The sequence below is a fragment of the Anolis carolinensis genome, chromosome 3, assembly GCF_035594765.1.
Source record: "Anolis carolinensis isolate JA03-04 chromosome 3, rAnoCar3.1.pri, whole genome shotgun sequence".
NCBI classification, from domain to species: Eukaryota; Metazoa; Chordata; class Lepidosauria; order Squamata; family Dactyloidae; genus Anolis; species Anolis carolinensis.
The window spans coordinates 250,065,491-250,087,327 of NC_085843.1; the positions used below are offsets into that span (position 1 = coordinate 250,065,491).

The window sequence follows — 21,837 nt, forward strand, 5'->3', positions numbered from 1 at the left end:
TTTTTTCCTGAAAGGGCTCAGCTGGTCCCAGTGTTTTCTTTTGGTGAAAATGAACTGTTCAAGCAAATAGCCAACCCAAAAGGATCACGGCTCAGGGCATGGCAAGAGAAATTGCAGAAAATTATGGGATTTGCTATGCCTTTGTTTCATGGCAGAGGGATCTTTCAATATAGTTTTGGCTTGATGCCTTATAGGAAACCTATCCATACAGTTGGTAAGTAGGCTTTGCAACTTTCAATTCCATATGTGCACATTTCAAATATATGCATTTGTGGCTGTGTGAGCCCTAACCAATAATCTTTTGTATAGCATTCTCTGCACAACCAGGTTAAAAGAGAAGGAATGTTTGAAAATGACATTCAGTGTATTTTAAAATACATTGTGATGATGAGGATTATTTCTTACCTGCCTCTCTCTATGGTTTGCATCAGCGAACAGCAGCATATTAAAATGCAACATGTACTTTTCTCTCCTTAATTCTCCATGCTTTGGTTGTGATGCAATTTCATAGCTCATAGTATATAATATACTCCTCTATTCTGAATATTCTATACACTGCACCTCTGTGTATGGTTTATTATTGGCAGCCCTACATTACTGTCAAGAGTCAGACGCCAGTTAACATACAAAACAGAGTTTATTCCGAAGATAAGCCAGAAAATAACATAAACACAGGAAATATCCTTGAAACACTTCACTTTTCAGTGTTTCGAGAGTAGATTGGACAATAATAACTCAAAAACGAGTCACGCTAATTTCCCATGCTGGCATTCAATAAAAAACTAAATAACGCTTCAATTCAGCTTTGGAAAACAAATAGAGTTAATTGCTGGAAAATAAACAAACTAGAAAAGCAATAAAGCTGCTTCCACGGTGCAGATACGCCGAAAGCCTCAAAGGGATGATGAATAGCCATCGTCAGAAGAATCCAAGGTCAGGTCAGGAGGCAGCAGAAATTCCGAAAGACAAACCAATAGTCAGAAGCCGGGAGTAGCCGTCAGTCAGAGGAAGTAGACAGAAGCCAGGTCAAATTCAATCCAAAGTCCGAAGAGGGTGCAGTCATCCAAAACAGGTCCACGATAAGACACAGCGAGAGCCAAGCTGGGTGATATCAGCAGATTCAAATCATAGTCCAAGTCCAGTCTTCATGGAAACACAGAGATCCCAATGGCGCCTCAGCAACACCTTGTCACACGCAAAGTGCAGTGGCCAAACATTCCCATTTTATTCCCCTTCCTCCTGGGTGACCAAACACTCACACCCAAACACCAGGTGTCCCAAATCTACTCAGAGTCTGAACTCCACACAGCTAGAGCTCGTGGATCTGGAGTACCTAGCAATTCGTCGGAGTCCCAATCATCCTGCCCACACTTAGCCCCATGAACACTTAAAGAACCATCCTCCCTTCTCCAAGCATCCCAATTGGGATCAGCTCCTGCAGAAACCCCAGGTTCAGAAGTATCCATAGACTCCAAATCCCTAGACATCTCCGGTGGCTGTGCCCATTCAGTGCCCGCTTCCCCAGCCACCACCTGTTCCTCAGCATCCATCTCCCCATCTGAATCTTCCTCAGAAGATCCCCCATATAGCTCTCTAAGTCGCTTCCTGCGCAACTCCTCCAGTGAACCCTCATCACGAGGGTTTTTTCTTCCTCTTCGAATTCCATCACCATCAACCATAATCCCCGAAGGCGCAGTCACAACAATTACAAAGTCAGTGAAGTCTAGAGCATATGAGATGCTGGATTTGAACCAGAGAGATGGGTTCAGTCACTAGCTGTTTGTGAGTCCTATTACTTCCTACTGTCTTTAGCAATTGCATTTTCTATCAACTTACCACAGAGGTTTATTGTGAAGATGAGATGGGATAATCACCAACCATGCAGGTCACACTCTAAAATTAATGCAGTTTGATACCACTTTGACTGCCTTGATTCAATGTATGGAATCATGGGAACTAGAAAGGAGCAATGAGTTAAACCCTTGTGCTAGCTGAACTGCTGATCTGAAGATTGCCGGTTTGAATCCACAATACAGGGTGAGCCCCGTCTGTCAGCTGTAGCTTGCAGGAACATGAGAGAAGCCTCCCAGCACATATATAACACATCCAGGTGTTCCCTGGGCAACGTCTCTGTGGACAGCCAATTCTCTCACACCAGAAGCGACTTGCAGAATGTTCTCAAGTCACTTCTGACATGATAAAAAGGGAGCTAGAGTTTTCTTTAGATTTCTCTGCCAAAGAGTGTTGGTGTCTCACCAACTAATAAATCCCAGAATTCCATGGCATTGATCCATGGCAATTAAAGTGGTGTCAAAGTGCATTACAGTAGAGTCTCACTTATCCAACATAAACGGGCCAGCAGAATGTTGGATAAGCGAATATGTTGGATAATAAGGAGGCATTAAGGGAAAGCCTATTAAACATCAAATTAGGTTATGATTTTACAGATTAAGCCCCAAAACATTATGTTATACAACAAATTTGACAGAAAAAGTAGTTCAATATGCAGTAATGCTATGTAGTAATTACTGTATTTACGAATTTAGCCCCAAAATATCATGATGTATTGAAAACATTGACTACAAAAATGCGTTGGATAATCCAGAACGTTGGATAAGCGAATGTTGGATAAGTGAGACTCTACTGTACTTCTATAGAGTAGAGCCAGCCCAAGAAGAAGATTCTTTTTTTTGTGTGTGTCAGGAGTGACTTGAGAAACTGCAAGTCACTTCTGGTGTGAGAGAATTGGCTGTCTGCAAGGAGGTTGCCCAGGGGACACCCGGATGTTTGATGTTTTACCATCATTGTGGGAGGCTTCTCTCATGTCCCCACATGGAGCATGAGCTGACAGAGGGTGCTCATTCGCACTCTCCCTGGATTTGAACCGACAATCTTCAGGTCATCAACCCAACCTTCAAGTTAGCAGTCCTGCCAGCAAAAGAGTTTAAGCCATTGCACCACCGGGGGCTCCAGTGTATAGATAATAATTAGTTCTTTGTAATCTTATACGATTTTGCTTAAGGTAAAGGTAAAGGTTTCCCCTGACTTTTAAGTCCAATCATGTCTAACTCTGGGGGTTGGTGCTCATCTCCATTTCTAAGCCGAAGAGCCGGTGTTGTGCGTAGACACCTCCAAGGTCATGTGGCCGGCATGACTGCATGGAGCACCGTTATTTTCCCGCAGAAGCGGTACCTATTGATCTACTCACATTTTCATGTTTTCAGATTGCTAGGTTGGCAGAAGCTGGAGCAACAGCAGGCGCTCGCTCCGCTCCCGGGATTAGAACCTGGGATTTTTCGGTCTGCAAGTTCAGCAGCTCATTGCTTTATCACACTTCGCCACCGGGGCCCCTGTAACAATTTTGGTTACCTACCTAAAATTGGATGGATTTATCCCATTAAGACGGGGTAGTAACCAGTGGTCTTCCATATCTTCATGAACTACAGCTCCTATTATCCCTCACCATAGGCTATGCTATTTATAGCTGGTAGAAGTTGCAATGTATCAAAATCTGGAGTGTCACAAATTGCCGTCCCTCTCTGGGATATTCATAACTTTTTGCTTTTCATAACCACTTGATGCATTTTCAAGTGATAATGAAAAAAATTTGGTGCTTCTGTGCAAATGTTTTCCCCACCTCCAGTTTAGTACTGCACTAGTAATCCAGTCATTGGGAACATCTGGACAAGCCTTAAATACAGGAGTGTGAGTGTGTTTTGGGCAGATAATTTCACAATTCGATCTTGAAGGACCTGGGTAATGTGTTGAGTTCCCTGTATTCATGTCCTTTTCAAATTACAAACTTTTAACAGCAGGCTCTGTTGTTAAGATCTTGTAAAACTGTTCTGTCAATAGTATTTAAAGAGCCAGAAGAGAGCTTCAAAGCTCTTTTGCAAGAAGTAATAGGGATAAAGGACTGAAAAACCACTTCTGGCTCAATAGCTGATAAAGAGAAGTGCCCTTCTAATATATAGCATTTTTCTGCTACATCTTTCAGTATAATGTGGTAAGTCTCAAAAGATGTTGAGAGGTTTAATGTACTTAACTTTATGCTTGTGTGATTTTTGTCTTGTATTTTATGCTAAATGTGCTTTGATTTGTATTGTATTATGTTGTGAGCTGCTTTGGGTTCCATTAGAAAAGCAGAATATAAAGATTATTATTATTATTATTATTATTATTATTATTATTATTATTATTATTATTATTATTATTATTATTGTATCTTAAGTACAGTTTTGAACTCCTTGGGCAAGGAAGCTGAAAAAGGAAGTAAATGCTATTGCAAAAGTCCAGATTCTATTCTAAAATAATGAGTGCACTTATTTGATATTGTTAATTAAAATCAAACTTGGCCCAGTTTGCCTTCGTTTAATCCTTGTTCTATTTTTAACTTATGTTTGACTTGGTCATTTTTATTATTTTATTATTTTACTATGTCATTGTGGATAAATGTGTTTTATTTTACTTTGTTTTGTTTGAAGTATGTATTTTATCTTGTTTCATTGTGATTACCTGGGTTCGGCCCCATGTTAGCCGCCCCAAGTCCCTTCAGGGAGATGGAGGTGGGGTATAAAAGTAAAGTTGTTATTGTTATTGTTATTGTTATTGTTATTATTAACTAGCAAGAGTCTTAGGGTAGAGCCGCTCATTTAAGTTGCAAACTTGAACTTTTTAAAATCAAATCAATTGCAAAAACAAGCAAATTCTTAGGAAATGCTAACAATGTGTGATGGATGAAATCATTCTGGTTTTCCTTGATCAAAATTTTTAACCTATGGAAATATTTTAAAACATATAACTGTTGGATCAGATAATGATCATTTAATAATAATAATAATAATAATAATAATAATAATAATAATAATAATAATACACTTTATTTATATTCTGCTTTATCTCCCCGGCGGGACTCAAAGCAAATTACATTATACACATAAAGGCAAACATTCAATGCCTTTTACACAGTGAACAACAGAGACATACAATACACAGGCAGACTAAGGTAAAGGCTTTCCCCTTTCATTTTCGGTGTCTGGAGGCAATGCTCAACTCCAGCCATGGAGATGTGCTCTTGTTCCATTTTTCCATGTCAAAGAGCCTGTTGTCCGTAGACCTCTCCGATCATGTTTCGCTGGCATGTCTAAACAGGGTGCCCTTTTTTCCTTCCTGCCATACCTATTGATCTACTCGCATTGAATGCTTTTGAACTGCTAGATTGGCAAAAGCAAGGGCTGACAGTAGGAGCTCACCCCAACCTGCGGCTTTGAATTGCCAACCCTCTGCTCAGCAGATTTCCTGCAGCTAGTGGTTTAACTCATTGCGCTACCTCATTTGACTTACTGGCCATTGCAGATGGTGTCCCATAAGAAGGAAGGGCATCTTGTATGCCCAGAGAAGTTTAATGTTCTGTTGTTTTACAGCTTGTTTCATATCTTTAACAGTCTATTAGATCACATGTGTTTCTGAAAATGTTTAAATACATAGATAATTCTTTGTATGTATTTCATGGGAAACAGGAATGAAGGGAAAGGATGAAAATGCCAATTTAATTAAAACAAAACCCCAAAATAATACTGCAATTCTTGACATAAAGTGCATTACACAATAGAATTACTGCAGCTAGGGCAGAGCTGAGTCGCAATCCAACCACTTCTGGGGAAATCTCACGTTGTTCACCCACATAGAGTAGTGGAATTGCATCATCTATACTGTAGAATTAATGCACTTGGACAACACTTCAACTGCTATGGCTAAATGCTATAGAATCACAGGACTGGTAATTTGGTGAAGCATAAGCACTCTTTGGCAAAGAAGGATAAATGCCCTTGCAAAATCACAGCAATCATGATTCCATAGTATTGAGCCATGACATTAAAAGTATAGTCAAAGTGCATTAATTCTACAGTGTATATGCTGCCCTAGAAGCAGAGTATTAAACTATGGGCAAAGAATGAGAGACCTATCCAGAGGTTGTTGGATTATAACATACATCAGCCATATCTTTCTTAGTTCTACTGTGATTGTAACACACATCACATGTAGCTAACATAGAAAATGGTTAGAAGCTGCAGTCCAATATCTGGAGGACCACATGTACCCCATCCTTCATTTCTATAGATAAAGATGGAAGTTGTATATTTTTGACTGTTTTTTTTTTTGTTACTTCGTAGTTGGGAATCCTATCACTGTGAAGCAAAACCTCAATCCCACCCTCGACGAGATTGATCAATTACATGAGAAATATCTGCAGGAACTACAAAACTTATTTGACAAAAACAAAGAAAAATATGGCATACCTGAACACATGTCTCTCATCTTTACCTAAGTGCAAGTACATGGACTGTCTGCAGCAAATGCCTATTGATGAGCATACTTTTCCTCCACTACTCTCTCTTTCTATTCAAAGCTTTCAAGAGTTATAGTCTTCTTGTGGAACTGCTGTCATTTTGTGTTAAGAAAAGAGTTATTGGTTTCGAAGATATTCTTGATATTTACTCATTTTTTTCTATATGAAATTGACTTTCCTGATTTGTATGAGTCACTGGCTGTAAAAGCTGCTTCTCTTCCAAATGGTTGTGTTTTTATTAAGGCATTCTGTAGTTCAGTATTTCTCAGTCTTTTTTCCTCCAGATACTTTGGAATTCAAACTTCAGAAGTCTTAGTCACCACAGCCAATGTCAGGAATTTGGAAACAGAAAGTGAACACAACTGGAGGACCAAAGTTTGAGAATCATTTCACGATGCAAAAAGTTGTATTCCAGTGTGATTTCTATCAAATTGGCAAGGGTTCCTAACTCCCAATTATTTAACTCTTACGGCAACCAAAGAATTCTCTCTTGTCTTATACTACTATGAAAAAAGCCCACAATAACCCAAAGTGAATTTTCATATGTTTCATTCTGGTACTCATATCAAGTTACTGGCACAAAATCCTTAATTCCAAGTGTATGACTTTTCTATCAAAAACTTGTTAGTGAATAGTTCTCTCCAAAAACAAAAAAAAACCTCTGAAGCCTGCCAATTTTTGTGTTCAAGAACACTGCAAATCTCTAAGAAACGGTTTCCTCTGAGTCTCTGTTAGCAACAATAATGGATCGGTACAGTGACAGAGGTGTGCACATAAAATTAGGGTTTAGTTCCAAAGTCAACAGTTGTGTTTCCCTAAGGATTTTCTTTTGTGTGACCTCCTCTTGAAACAAATAGAGATTTTTAGAGAAATAAACAGTCCCCACGAAACAAAACCCAAGCCCCAGAAATCTGCTCTTGAACTGATCATTTTGATATCACGGTGGATACAGTAGGCAAATTACAAATAAGGTGCTTTCAGGAAAAGGGAAAAAAGTGAATTTGAGAAATATGCTCCAATAATTGGAGGAGATTGGTTGACATTGTCATTTTTAACTGAGAATAGGTTGGTCTCTCTGTTTTTGTATCTTTGTATTTATGACAAAGATGGCAGTCTTCACTGGCATTAGGGCCCCACAAAACCCAGATCCATTTTTTTAGCTTAATAGTCTCCATATGCCCTCTAGGATTATGGAAAGAATTTTACCATGGAATTTGGCCTTGCTCTGGTTTTTGTGGAGATGGTGAAAAGCTAGTTGGGTAAATGAAGACATGACTAAGGACCTCTTCACATGGGGCAAAATAGCACCATTTTGACGCTTTTAACCGGGGCTTCCAGAGCGCCATCAGATAACGCACAACAGGCCTCACCCACATTCCTCCTGAAGTGGAGGGGAAGCGTCAAAATGTGTTTCCTCCTCCACCACGGGGAGGAGAGTGTTTTTCAGGTAACTCTGGTGGATCTACCCACACTTTCCTCCCCTTTTCCCCATATGATGGGGGAAAGGATGGTAGGGCAATGCATGTTGCCAATCCTTTCTTTCATCTGATGGGGACAGGATGCCAACACGCCCTGTCCTGTTCTCACTATGTGATGGGAGGAGGAGGGAGGGCTCATGGGTCACCACGAGGCACCCCACATGCCTTTCGTCGGTGACTGCTAGTGCAACAGCACAGCCCCTGTGGACCATATGAAGAAGTCATCAAATCCTGTGCCTCCCAGAAGCATAAGGGCCCTTCTTACGTTGTTTTAAAAGGTGATTCTGGGAGCCACAAAGGCTGTGTGTGGTCAGTGGATTGCACTTCAGCCCTTCTTATCTGATAACTCAAGAGATTTTTGAATGTTCATCTCTGTATAGTTGTCTAGGTATTGCTCTATGTTTCCAATTATGCAATATAAATATTTAGTGGACTAGGGTAATCCTAAGATTATGGACAGAAAACTGCTACGGTTTTAATGGAGGTGTTTTTATGAGCATGACTTCCAGTATTCATAAATATGTACAGAAAGTATTGTGAAGGACCCCCTTTCAACTATTTGTTTTGACTTTAACCTACACATTTCCTTTAGATTTGGTATCCTTTGACTATTTTTATGAGCCCTCGTTACAAATTCTGTCAAATCTCCATTAAAAGGTGGGACCCACAGAGTGTGATTCAGAAGGAATTTTGTATAATGTATTTTGCACTGTGAAATTCATTCACCAAAGGGACAGATGGGAACAGGTGCAATTGGTGTTTTGTTCTACAATTTTGTAAACAACAGCATCATTCTGAATAATCCATTTTAACCTTTCAGGCTGAAAACAGCAATGTACATATGGAATATTTTCATTAAACATTTCTTTTTTAAAAAATTCTTGAATACTATCATTTTTGTAACTTTCTTTACTCTGTCAATATTGTCACCATCATTACCAAAATCTTTCACTGTTTTACCCTTTGGATTTATTACCGTGTTTTCAGTTCCAAACACATTAGTTAGTGAAGGTCATTGCATCTTAATAACCTGTAGGAGATCTGATTTTTATTAATGGGACTCAGAGACATTTTAGAACTAGAGCAGTGCTTCTTGGCTTAGTTCCGTGACCAGTCCAATTAAGGCTGGATCTACACTGACCTATAACCCAGTTTCAGAATGTAGATTAACTGTGTAGACTGTAATCTAGTTCAGTGCAGTTAATCCACATTCTGAAACCAGATTATAGGGCAGTGCGGATCCAATTTACTTTGCAGATTACTAAGGGAATGAGATGATGTCACCACTCAGTGTAGCCAATGAGATTTGGTATGTGAAGATGTTCCACCATGGTACTACCTTTCTGTGGTGATAGGTTTATGGATAGTCTCCCATGTCAGAAAAGCATTTGGTGAGGACCCAGATTAAAAGTGTCCAAAAGACACTAGACAGCAGTAGTAGTGCTGTATGAAAGACATTGACAGAGGATCTCTCAGGGATGACAGCAGTGCCACTATAAACTAAACTAAAAATAGTTGAGATGTGTTAGTACTTTGCAGAAGAAGGCACGGTAAATGTCTTTTACCATGGAAACCATATGTTTCATCTAGGAGATAGTGTCAGAAGATGACACTGTGAAGTTGGAAAGCACTCAACAAGCTACTGGGGTACAGCAGAGGAGAGGTATGAGCGTCACTTTGGCCAATGGCACAGCTGGACTCAAGCTGAAAGGATGTTCACCTGTTCATGTACTCTGGGGTGAAAAGAAGGTTTGCAGGTACACAACATGTATTACGGGTATATGGTATGTGAGAAATATGAATAAAAAAGAAGAAATCGAACATATAAACATTTCAGCATTTCAGGGTCAGCAATTAAATGACAGAATGAGACATTGTAGGTCCATAGTGTTTTAATTAGGAAATGAAAATCTTTGCTGCAAAAGCCAAGATATAATGCCAAATCAGACTGAATAATATAAGAATTCAGAGGTCCCATCAGTACAAGCATAATCCATGTTTATGGATTCTCCACAAAAGCCTTTTCCTGCTTTTTTTTCTCTTTCTCTCTCTTTCCGGCCTCATTTGCCTCGAGTGGGGGACTTCAGGAAGCGATGGATGAGGAGAAGCCACTACCACCAGGACCCCGCTCTTGCCTGATTTGTGAGGCCGCCCACATGCCACGGCCTCCACCTCAGGTAGAGTACCACTCAGCCCCCTCACCCCCATTAGCCAAAAGATCCAGCTGCTGAGTCTTTCTTGTTAAGGTTTCGGCTGGGTCCTGCCCGGTCCTTTTTCAGTGGTCCAACAGCCAGATTGCTGAATTTCCCTGAATCAGGAAACATCAAATGGAACACACCTACTCCCTGTTTATGGTTGGTTGTGATTTTCTTTCACATTGAAATTTGTACATACTTTATCCACATATAAGGTACATATGCATTTTATATACAAATATTCCCCACCAAATAGAATGGGTTTTCCATTTTTTCTCAGTTAACATGTATTTAGAAATATCCTTTTTAAGACATGTAGATTGTTTGGTACATACTTATTTCTCCCCAAAGTGTTGAAAAAGTGCAAAGTGTTGAAAAGGTGTGTTTCATCTCACAATGTGTTACTTTGATCAAGACTATCACATTTGATTTCCATTCCAAATAATTTTTAATTATAAAGTAAGAATGGGAATCATGACACTGTTAAATTTCAACCCCAACCAGTATGGCCAGAGGACAGGGAGTTTGCACTATAGCAGAGGTGTCAAACATGTGACCTTCCAGATTTCTGGGCCTCCAACTCCCAGAAGCCCTAGCTAGCTGGTCCAATGGCCTGGAATTCTGGAAGCTAAAGTCCAAAACACTTGGAAGGCCACAGCTTTTACTATGTTCTGCAGTAAAAGAATGTGGCAGTTTGGTTGAAGAATTTGGAAGATTTTGACCATGGAATTCTAAATTCCTAATTTGCTATTGTTGACAATTTCACTGATGGCACAGTTAATTGTATTACTTTCCTCTTTTTTTCTTTTCTTTTTTTTAATTCCAGTTCTACATTATTGAATGATGTCTTGCCATTAGATGGATGCATTCCAGTTTAGTTTGAACAGCTGCTTATCATATAAATGTAGGCAACACAACCCAAGAACTTTGAAGTTAAAGAAGACCAGGATAACAAGAAGACTGTCAATATCTTTTCCTGTTGGGAGGGTCTCCAGTGTCTGAGTCAATCTACAAAAATTGCTGCTGTTAACCCCTTTCCCTTTCTTCATTCTGGCTGATGACAGGACAGATTAGTTGTGATATCTGAGCAGCTGCTCTCCTTCAAAGGTTGGCCTGCTGTCAACATTTGCTTTTTCCACCCACCTTCTTTTTGAAGCCAAGGCCTTGGTTTTTAAGCTCAATTCTGGTCATGTCTCAAAATTTTGTGATATGTGTTTGGATGTGAGCGAGGAAATGTGTGAAAGAAAAAGAGAGGATGGGAAAATAGTTCTTTGAAATATATTCAGAATCTTTCAGCAGTTATATTGAATAAGACCTGCTATTTTAAACTACAAGCTCAGAAGCAATATAACAAATGGCTTGATTCAGACTGAGGAAGATTTCTGTATTTTCAGGAAAGGTAACTTAGAATGAGAACATGTTTCCTATTAGAGCCAAATGAGTTATCATCATAACATAACCAAGCAATAACCCAACTAGGGATCACAGAATCCATTGGATGTTTTCACTGCCCTTTGAATGTTGCGCTCTGATGTCCCCTCCCAAGTCCCAACTTAACTGTATCTAGCATACCAGTTTATTATGATTATATTGAATGAAAGAGTGAAAATAACAAATGATTTTTACAGCAATGTGTGTCTTTCTTCAACTTACTTATTCCATATTGTGTTTTTGTTATCCCTGTTTTTTTAAAAATGGCTTTACTAAATCAGTTTGAAGTCGATGTCTTTCTATGATGGTTTTACCAGGATTCCCATATAAGATGCTACAGTATTTATATTGACAGCAGTCTTCCACTAGGCTAATTTCCAGATATGTCATACAATCCAGCCCCATTCAAAGGAGTTGGTGTTTGTGATATTAGTCCTCTTTCCATAATGAAATGCAAGCAGCACACTGTGACGTAACATAAATCAAGAAGAGGCAGGAAGAAAGCCAGATAAAAGGTCATAATGAAGTATTGTCTCACTGTAGGTAGGATGAATGAAAGAAAGCAACAGCTGCTTCATAGTACAATGCTCTCCACTTTGATAATGGAAAGTCAACATTCCAGGTTGTTACTATGGGACTAGAAGGAGTGAATTATCATTTGGAATATGAGAAGGAGACGATCATCATTATTAGCATTGTATAATTTCAAAGCAGTCTTAAATATTGAATATGTTATCCTCCTGTTACAGCTGGGCTCTTTCTCAAGTTAAAATAATTGTCTAAAGTCCGTTGGCCAACTCATTCCCTGTTACATTCGGTAAAATGAGCAAAGCAGAATTATCTGTAGGAAATTTGGTCCAGAAAAAGTAGAAACTTGAAAGTCATAATTTCAAACGCTTGGCTTTAAAAAGCACATTTCATAGACAGGGTGAGGAGTCTATGGCTTGCCCCTGATGCTACTGGACTCCAGCTAGTGGTCCAAGATCATGGGTATTGGGAATTAGCCACAGGTCACCTACTCCTGACATAGAAAAATATGTCCCTCTTGTCAATCCTTCATGGGAACATATTATGTAAAAATGAATTTAGATATTTCTGAAATTTCTGTAATTAATTTCCTAGAACAGCCAGACTGGCTCTCTTTTCTTGTAGTTTGAATCCTTTGCCCCATGTCCTAATTTCTGGAATGGCAGAAACGAAGTTGCTTTAATTTTCAATTAATGGAAGCATTAATTTTTGGACCACAATTCCTGAAATCTCTTGCCAAGTAAAATTCTGGAGGTTTGGATTTTTTTTTTTAAAAAAAGGAAAATTTCCATGTTCTTGGTCTGCCAACACTGTTGAAGCTAATTCCTTGGCATATTTGGTGATGATCTGCAAGATTTTTTTTCATGTCAGGAGTGACTTGAGAAAAACTGCAAGTCGCTTCTGGTGTGAGAGAATTGGCCATCTGCAAGGATACTGTCCAGGGGATGCCCAGATGGTTGATGTACCCACATGGGGAGCTAGAGCTGACAGACAGGAGCTCGCCCCACTGTCTTGATTCGAACTGTCTACTTTCAGTCAGCAGTCCTGCTGGCACAAGGATTTAACCCATTGCACCACTGGAGGCTCTGCAAGATGCAAGATGAATATAGTAAAATCTATTACCAGTACATACATACCGTATATTTTTATTGTACTCTCTGCCTTTTGAAACTATCTCCTCTCCCATCTGACCAACTGCTAAATTCCCGTCCCTAAGGTATACAACTCAAGCTATTTACTTCGTACTATTTTTTGACAAACCTGGAAACACCATTAATAGTCAACAGTCTTGGCCCTATTATCTAACAAAATATCTGTACAGTAGTTTCCTTAGTATAGTTGGCCATCTAAATTTTGGGGTTTAACTTTTGCAGATTTAATTATTCATGGGTTTGATGCTGGATTTCTTCCAGCATGATTCTATGATCAAAAATTCCAGTGCAATTCTATGGTCTGCTATTAGTGGAAATTGATCAGAGTCATTCTGGAAAACCAAGAGATTCCTAAAAAGGTGTTCTCTCAGGTTAAAAAGAGTGTTTTTCTTCATGTTTTTCCAATTTTTCAGGGGTCCTGTGCCTTTAACCCCAGTGAATGTGGAGGGCTAACTGTACTAAATCCATCTGCTCTTGGCAAAATTATGAAGGGGAAGAGATGTGGGGGCATTTCAGTGAGGACTGAACTCATGGAATACTGAACGTTACTTGTCCCTTGCTTGTTGTTTTCCCCCCCGTCTGTCGTGTCTATTCCTCTGAGGTTCTCCCTTGCGTAGAATCCCTTCCCCCAAACTTTGCTTTCCATTGAGCAACTTAACATCTTGCTCTAGAACCACAGAATGTTGCGTAACGAAAAAAGAGGATAACACTTCATGGGGGCAGGGGCTGAAATTATTTGACTTTTGGAAGTTAGAAAACAAGCTTGCTAATGAAGGCCAACAAGGTACAATTATGGGGATTGGGACCTCCATGTTCACAAACACTTGAGCCATGAAACTTACTGGTTGACAGTGTATTGGTCACTCTCTCTTTCAGCCTCAGTCACCTCCTTCACACAATTGTTGCAAGGATAAAATGGAGAGGAAATCAGTTGTGTATGCCACTATGTATTCACTGAACATTTTCTTCATTAGGACATACATTTAACAAATACATTATTTGGTATTTTGACTAATACAGTATAGTGAAAAGTGTTTATATAGGATTGTTACTCAGTGATGGAGCATATGTTTTTAATTTGAAAATACTGTGATTCAATATCTGGCATTTCCAATAGGGCTTGGAAAAATGTGTGGTTGAAAAAGAACTGCTGGTGCGCTGCAGATTCCCATCATCTTCCTGGTCAAAATTTTCTTGGGATGATGGGAGTTAGAACAAACAACTCTGCATATGTATGCTTGCCCACAATGTCCTGCCTCATGCACAGAGGAGGAGTTGTTTAAAGCTACGGACAATGCAGTTGCTGTTGCCCATTTTTGGTCTAAAACTATTTAGTTGCTTGTGATTTCCTTTCCCCCCCCCCCATCATTTTAAAATGTATTTGTTATGCAATGCTTTTGACATGAAATAAAAAAAAACTGATTTAATGTGCAGCCCGCCCGCCACATTTGTATGGATTTGGTTGTGATGTCTTTGACATGTATATTTTTATATTTGATATGTATATTTTTAATTCATAATGTATTTTAATGGTTTTAACTGGTTTATGTGTTGTTTTATATTGATTGGTATGGGCATCTAATTGTTGCCACTGTTGTAAGCCGCCCTGAGTCCCTTCGGGTGAGAAGGGCGGGATATAAATATGAGAAATAAATAAATAAATAAATATGGTGCAATACATGGTACTCTGGAGAGTACCAGGTTTGGAATAGTGATATAGGCAGTAAATTGATCAAATAAAAGCAAAGCAGATCAAACTAGCAGAATGGGGCTCGCTTTGATTGGGTCTCCCTATAGAGAGAGAGGTGGAATTCAACAATTTGTTCATATGCCAAAGACTCTGCAGAGGCTGAGGGGCCATAAATGACTGGGTGATTTTTATAAAGAAGACATTTTTTTTACAGCTAGATAACATTAGGTTAGTTTAGGTTTTGACCTAACACAATTGCATGGGGCATAGCCTCAGTGTTTTTCATCCATCCAAAATAAGTGGGAATTAAAACTATATTTGGACTATACCTTTATTAGACTTTTCACAACCCCTTTGAATCTTTTGAATTTCATCGAATTCTTCATATGGCTAGATGGAAGGGAAAAAAAGGAAAAGATTGGCAAGATAGATTCCAACAAATAAGGCCAGATATAGTATAGTTAAACTCAGATGGTCTTTACTTCATCTAAGTTCATATGCATTTCTTTTTCCCAATTATGGAAGATATGAAAAATGAATGTATTGATTTGGAGAGCCATTACAATAGAATTAGAGCATCTGAATAGAATAAGTTCCCAATTACAACTGATAATCATATTACTGGAAATGCAGAAGAAGGAAAATGCTGTATTGCCAGCTCAAGTAGAGGTTGCCTTGTTCAGTAATGCAGGTCAGGATTATTACTAACAGGTTTTTTTTTGAGAAAATGTTGTTGTTTGGTCTTTTGCAAGTCAACTCCAAATTGCAGTGACCTCCCCATTATACAGTTCTCTTGGCAAGTTTTCTTCAGAAGAACTTAGCCTTCCTGTGAAACTGAGAGAGCTTAACTTGACCAGTGTATTTCCATGGTTATGGGGAGATTTGAATGCTGGTCTCCCAGAGTATTAATCCAACACTCAAACAGTTGTACCACAGTGGTTCATAGCAAATGTGTGTGTGTGTTCATAGCAAATATGTGACTTCAAGTCATCTGTCAACTTACGGCAACACCAGGAATTTCATGAGGTTTCTTGGGAAAAGAATATTCAATGTGCTCCTCTAGATGTTTTGGAATTCAGCTTTCACAATTCCTAACAGCTGGTAATATAGCTGAGATTTTTGAGAGCTGAAGTCCAAAACACCTGGAGGAGTAGAGTTTGAGAAACACTGACTCAAACAAACCTAATGTATATTTCCTTAGCTCCACTAGATGGCATCTCTTCTTTGCATCTGCTTTCTGTTGTTCACTAAGCTGTAGGAGAGAGAATACATACTTGATGTTTCAGACTTCGATTTTAAGCAAGAAAATGCAAATCTATTTCTGACTCAATGTCCTGTGCATGCTTCTTCTTTTGATGCAATAAACAGTAACATATAGCCTAAAGTCATTATTTCTGCATAAAATCACTAAAACACTAAGTAGGGGGAATGCTTTCCACTGTTTGTGACAAAGAGCTCTGTTTTGAACTCTCTGTAGAACAGGAAATGAGGTATTTTCTCAGAAATTACAGAGATTTTTTAAAAAGGAGATTAGCAGAGGAGTTATACAAAGGGGTTATACATTTAACTGTTTCCAACAGATTCTTTTTAGTTTCTGGCTGTACAATTACACCATTGTATTCCAGCGGAGACCATTTGTGAGTGTGGTGTCATCATGATACAGCTACATGGAGATGCATTTGGCAGTTGATGGATAGCAAGTAACTAGACACTAGGAGGGGTTGGAAGAATCATCTTTCAGTGCCAAGAAACCTTCATCCATCAATACAGCTGTCTAGATTTTCAGGTGGGTTTGAGAAACACTTGCAATCATGTCAGAATTGTAAATGTGAATACTGAACAGTTACAACATCATAATGCTACTTTATGACATCACAACTGCCTAACGGGATGCAAGCCATTGTTTGCCATTCTTCTGGTGACAATATATTATAATCCTAACATCATAGAATGCTAGTTCTGTGTGAATTCTGAAACATAATGATTCTGAGATACTGAGATCTGCAAGGATAAAGGCTGACATATTTCTAAGATAAAGGTAAAGGTTTTCCCCGACATTAAATCTAGTTGTGTCTGACACTGGGGGTTGGTGCTCATCTCCATTTCTAAGCTGAAGAGACACTTCCATAGACACTTTCTAGGTCATGTAACCAGCATGACTGCATGGAGTGCTGTCACCTTCCCGCTGGAGCAGTACCTATTGATCTACTCACCCTGCTCTCCAGATTCGAACTGCCGACCTTTCGGGCAGCAAATTCAGCAGCTCAGCGGTTTAACCCCCTGTGCCACCAGGGCTCCATATGACATATTTCTATCTCTGGGCAAAAACACATATAGTAAAATGTTGAAAATTAGTTATATTAGAGAGAAAACCTCACTCTTCCATGCCCATTGTCTCAGGCAGTTCAGTCTTCCCTTTTCTTTTTCAAATGTTTCAGTCACCTCTACTAATTCTTCTGTTGCTGTTTCTCTCTCTCATAGCCAACTCTCTACCTTTCAGAAAATGCCACTTGTCAAATAACTTGGATTCTGTCTGGATTTCATTATCACATTCTAGCCACCTGAGCCTAGTTTGTGATGATGGTTAAACCAGACAGTCTAAGATAGCACCATCACTCTGCTTAACTATTCTTAAATATTGGAATCTTAGGAGATTTATATGGGAAATGACATCATGTTATACATTGAGATGCTATACTTTCATAAGATCTTTCATAAGGACTCAGTCATTATATCTCTGCATCTCTAACAGGTTTTATACTAGTTAACACATATATGAATATTTCCAGATGGAAGACAGTTTCGACAAAGGTTTGCTTGATGCACCTTCCTCTTGGCATGTTTCTCCCTTTTGCCTTGCATTCATGCCTTTTTTTCACTTGTACGTCCGCACTGTGAAAAACCATGCAGATCCACATTAGGTCTCTACGATCACTTACAGACCCACTGCCAAGATTCTACCCTTGGAAAACAATCCTACTCAGCCATGAGTGATAGCCTATGATGATATATTATCCTCTTCACTAGTATAATTCAGCTATATATCCATCACCAGGTTTTTTATTCTATCTATATTGTCTGTTAAGACATTATAAATCTCTAAACAGGCAGTCATGTGTTAATCTCCTTGAGCACTGTCAAATCTTAACAGCATCTGTTATAATCATAAGCATATTAATAGACATTGATTACACTCATCATGGGATATATATCTATTTCATCATAGCCCAGATGTTTATCTTGCCAGTACATCTTCCAGTGTGTTTAGGCAGGTCATCAATCCAGCAGGAACAGTCCAACTATTTGAAGCAATGGTCTTCATCTGTGGAGACATGCTGAAAGGCAGCCTAACCTATGGCTCTATCTTGGTATCCTTTATTTTCTCCTTAGCCTTGCCTGGAATATCAGTTATCCAATCAAAATAATCAAAATCTTTGTGTTTGCTTCCTCTTATCCAATCAAAACATTTTGAGAAATGAGGGTCAGAGTCTTTGGTTGCCTATACTTCTAATTACATCAACCATCAAAGCACCTGCTAGGTCAAATTTACTGGATGTCCTTTTATTTCAATTACAGTAAGGTACCTTACATCCGCTAGAGGTTATTACAGGTCACACTTACTCATATCCATGCTATGGTTATTCCTAGTTCTGTCTTGGGACCTCTTCACAGGGAGCAAATTTTGGCGGCAACTTCAATTCCGATCCAGCTTTGCCACGGAACCCACCGGTTCCCATCACACACTGGAGAAGTGGTTCCATGGTAGCTCCGTGGCTAAACTGCTGTGGAACTGGACTCACCTGAGAAAAAAGCCTGTGTTGGAAACATGCGAGGCTCTCCATGGTTGTATTGCCCTCAATGGGGCAAGCAGAACAGCGGACACTTCTGCCCATGGGATAAGTTAAGGGAGAAGGCAGGACAGCATGGGGTGACAGGTTCCCACTCCCCTAGACATGTACCACCAGAATCCCCACAATCCATGATGATTCTAGCAGTACGTCTGTAGAGGTACTTGTTGTACACTGCCATATAATCCAGATTATCAAAGCAGATAATCCAGATTATCTGCTTTGAACTGGATTATATGAGTCTACGCTGCCATATAATTCAGTTAAAAGCAGATAATCTAGATTTTCTATGGCAGTATAGAAGTGGCCTGAGTAGCTGTTTTCCCAGACTAAAACCAAAGCCAAGTACTCATGGATACCTATCCACATCCTAATACTTCTGGCTTCCTATATTGTATATAATATGCACTCTGTGCTATATCTAAAAAGCTTCAGACTATAAGTGTTTTGGATTTAAGGTTTCTTAAATTTTTGGAATAAATATATTTGCATACATAGTGAGTTATCTGGGGTATGGAATCCAAGTCTAAACCTACAATTCATTTAAGTTTCATATAAATAGCCTGAAGTTAATGAAAACAGCATATTGTGCATGAAAGTTTGTGTACATAGAGCAATTAGAAAGCATCACAGTTATCCCTGTGGACAATTTTGGATTTTAGAGCATTCTGGATTTCCAGATAAAGAACATTCAGCCTGTAATAGATTACACTGTATCGTACACATATATTCCCAGGCCTCAAAAGATGCCAACTAAAACGCCTGCCTTATAATGCCACTGCCTTGTAACACTATACTCATCTCCTTTTTCCAGATGAGAAGCAAATGAAGAAGAGGCTAATACCGTGTTTCCCCAAAAATAAGACAGTGTCTTATATTAATATTTGCTCCCAAAGATGTGCTAGGTCTTATTTTCAGGTGATGTCTTATTTTTCCATGAAGAAGAATTAACATTAATTGTTGAACAAAAAAAATGAACATTTAATTATATACTGTACAGTAGTTGTCATCACAAACCAGCATAACCAAACAAACTGTGAATCTTATCAAGAATTTCTTCTTATTACCATTATTTCCATGTACAACAATTTATAGTACGTACATTGACCGATCCAGGCATGCTTCCAAACAAAAACTTTGCTAGGTCTTACTTTCAGGGGAGGCCTTATATTTAGCAATTCAGCAGAATCTCTACTAGGTCTTATTTTCTGGGGATGTCTTATTTTCAGGGAAACAGCGTAGTGTTCACTACCTCTGAGATCTTGCCATTGACCATGCAAAATGGAACTCAGGCAAAGGGGAAATATCCACAAACACATTGCTTTGCTTGAGCATGAAAGGACCTAGATCTGATCCCAGAAAAGCACTACCAATCCAATCTGACATAATATGAAGCAAGTACGCTTAACAGGAGAGCCTGTGCACCTGCAGAAAGGAAGTTTGGTTTTTGGGATTGCCTTAGGGTCCTAGCCACTCTAATCCACTCTCTATGCGCACACACTTTTATATCCATATGCTGGCATCAGTCGCAGTTTATCAGATGGTTTAAAGACCTGACAGCAGGTTGATCAGAGCAATATTTGACAGTGCTAATCTGCATTATGTAGGATTAACCAGTCAAAGTAATTAACTTACATAAGCTCTTTAGCAACTTTGGGCACTTGGAACTCCTATGGATTCTTTACAATATGATCTAAGAAACAGTTTGAAAGCATGTATCATGCTGGGGGTAAGACAATGAAAGTGAAGATTAAATACTTGTCAGCAAGGGGACAGCATTTGGATTGCCATTGTAGATGACAACATATGATAATCAGGCATACCTGAGTTAATAAAGCCTTTGGCAGTGAAGCTTTTTTAACAAAGTTTTTTAAAAATGACTTCTTGGCTCTGAACTTACTCATACTTTGTCTAGCTAGATTTTTTAAGCAGCATCACCTTTTAAATGATGATAAAGGAGGGCTACAGAAACACATACTTTGGGGGTCAGCTAAGTTAGAATTTCTACCCTATGTACCCCTATGTACCCTTACCTAAATGGCATAATGGGGTTTATATCTGATAGGATTCTACAGTACAGTGTGCAGTCAATTTTCTGTAGGTGCACAAGTTTCCAAAAATGGTATTGAAATGTGGTCAGACATAAGCTTCAAATTTTGAAAAATCAGATTTAAAAATGTTGAAAGGTGAATTGATGCTCCTGAAAGAATTAATTGTGCAGTGTAGATGCACCTCAGTGTCTGAATCATCATTTCACTTGCTTCACAACTCCACTTTGATCAGCTCATTGAAACAGAAAACCCTATTACTGCTGTTTTTGTCTTCTGTTTTTAAGACAGAGCTGTCTGATCACAGCTTGTGAAATGTTTAGTCGTGGAGTGGTGTTGGGGACAAATATAAAAACCAGAGGCATGTCTATGGCCAAATAGAAATAGCGATAGAGACATATAAGAATGGATTAATTTTTTAAAAGAGCTGGATAGAAGCAATTAGAAAAAGACAAGTGCAGATGCATCGCTTTCAATGGTCCTTGTTTGGGAGGAACAAGCATAATCCATCCTCTGCCATCCTACTTTCTCAGCTGCTTTTAATAAGTCCCAGTTTCTGTCTCCACTTCTCCCTTTCTCCTTATCTTACTACATTTGCACTCAGTTCATTCAGTAGGTGGGAAAGGAGTCATAGTATCACCCTTCCCAGCAGGCTCAGGCAAAAGCAAACCAGTACAGCCTCTCCTAGCTTTAGAACAATATTTGTTATCTAACATCAAGTTGTTTCTTGAGGGGAAACATAAGAAATAAATGTGTACATGTGTGTGTATCTTCACATCACCTGTCACAAAACCTTACTGGTTGGGGGGGGGGGGGTCCTTGAAGAGATTCCCTTTGAATTATAGAGCCCCAAAACGTTACACTAGCAGCTCTTTTGCTCACAGATACTTGGATTCCTCCCTTAACCTCTAATTTCCCTAAAATGGGGAATACAGGGTCACACTTTGCCCGCTCCACTGTAAAATCTGGAATAGATATATATATTTCCAAGGACCATTTCACACAACAAATCATAGTACTATGATTTCACATCCCCTAACTATACCAATTTAGCAGAAACAGTTCCAAATACCCCTATGTTGTCTCACTTTTTAAAATGTTTTAGGGTCCTTCCACACA

The 21,837-nt window shown here is 39.0% G+C and overlaps 1 protein-coding gene and 1 long non-coding RNA gene across 2 annotated transcripts in view; one reads left to right on the forward strand and one right to left on the reverse strand.

Moving 5' to 3' along the window:
* Positions 1–8,700, forward strand: part of mogat1 (monoacylglycerol O-acyltransferase 1) — a 29,436-nt gene extending 20,736 nt beyond the window's left edge. Inside the window, exons 5-6 of the mRNA XM_003218267.4 lie at positions 15–214; positions 6,174–8,700. Coding sequence (XP_003218315.1) covers positions 15–214; positions 6,174–6,328 — 355 coding nt within the window. The 3' untranslated portion in view covers positions 6,329–8,700. The remainder of the gene's footprint in view (positions 1–14; positions 215–6,173) is intronic.
* Positions 8,701–8,770: 70 nt separating this feature from the next.
* Positions 8,771–15,901, reverse strand: LOC103278200 (uncharacterized). The gene is made up of 3 exons (XR_505877.3): positions 15,826–15,901; positions 15,152–15,212; positions 8,771–10,135 (listed from the first exon to the last, which is right to left on the reverse strand). It is a non-coding gene; the product is annotated as an uncharacterized LOC103278200 (long non-coding RNA).
* Positions 15,902–21,837: the final 5,936 nt, after the last annotated feature.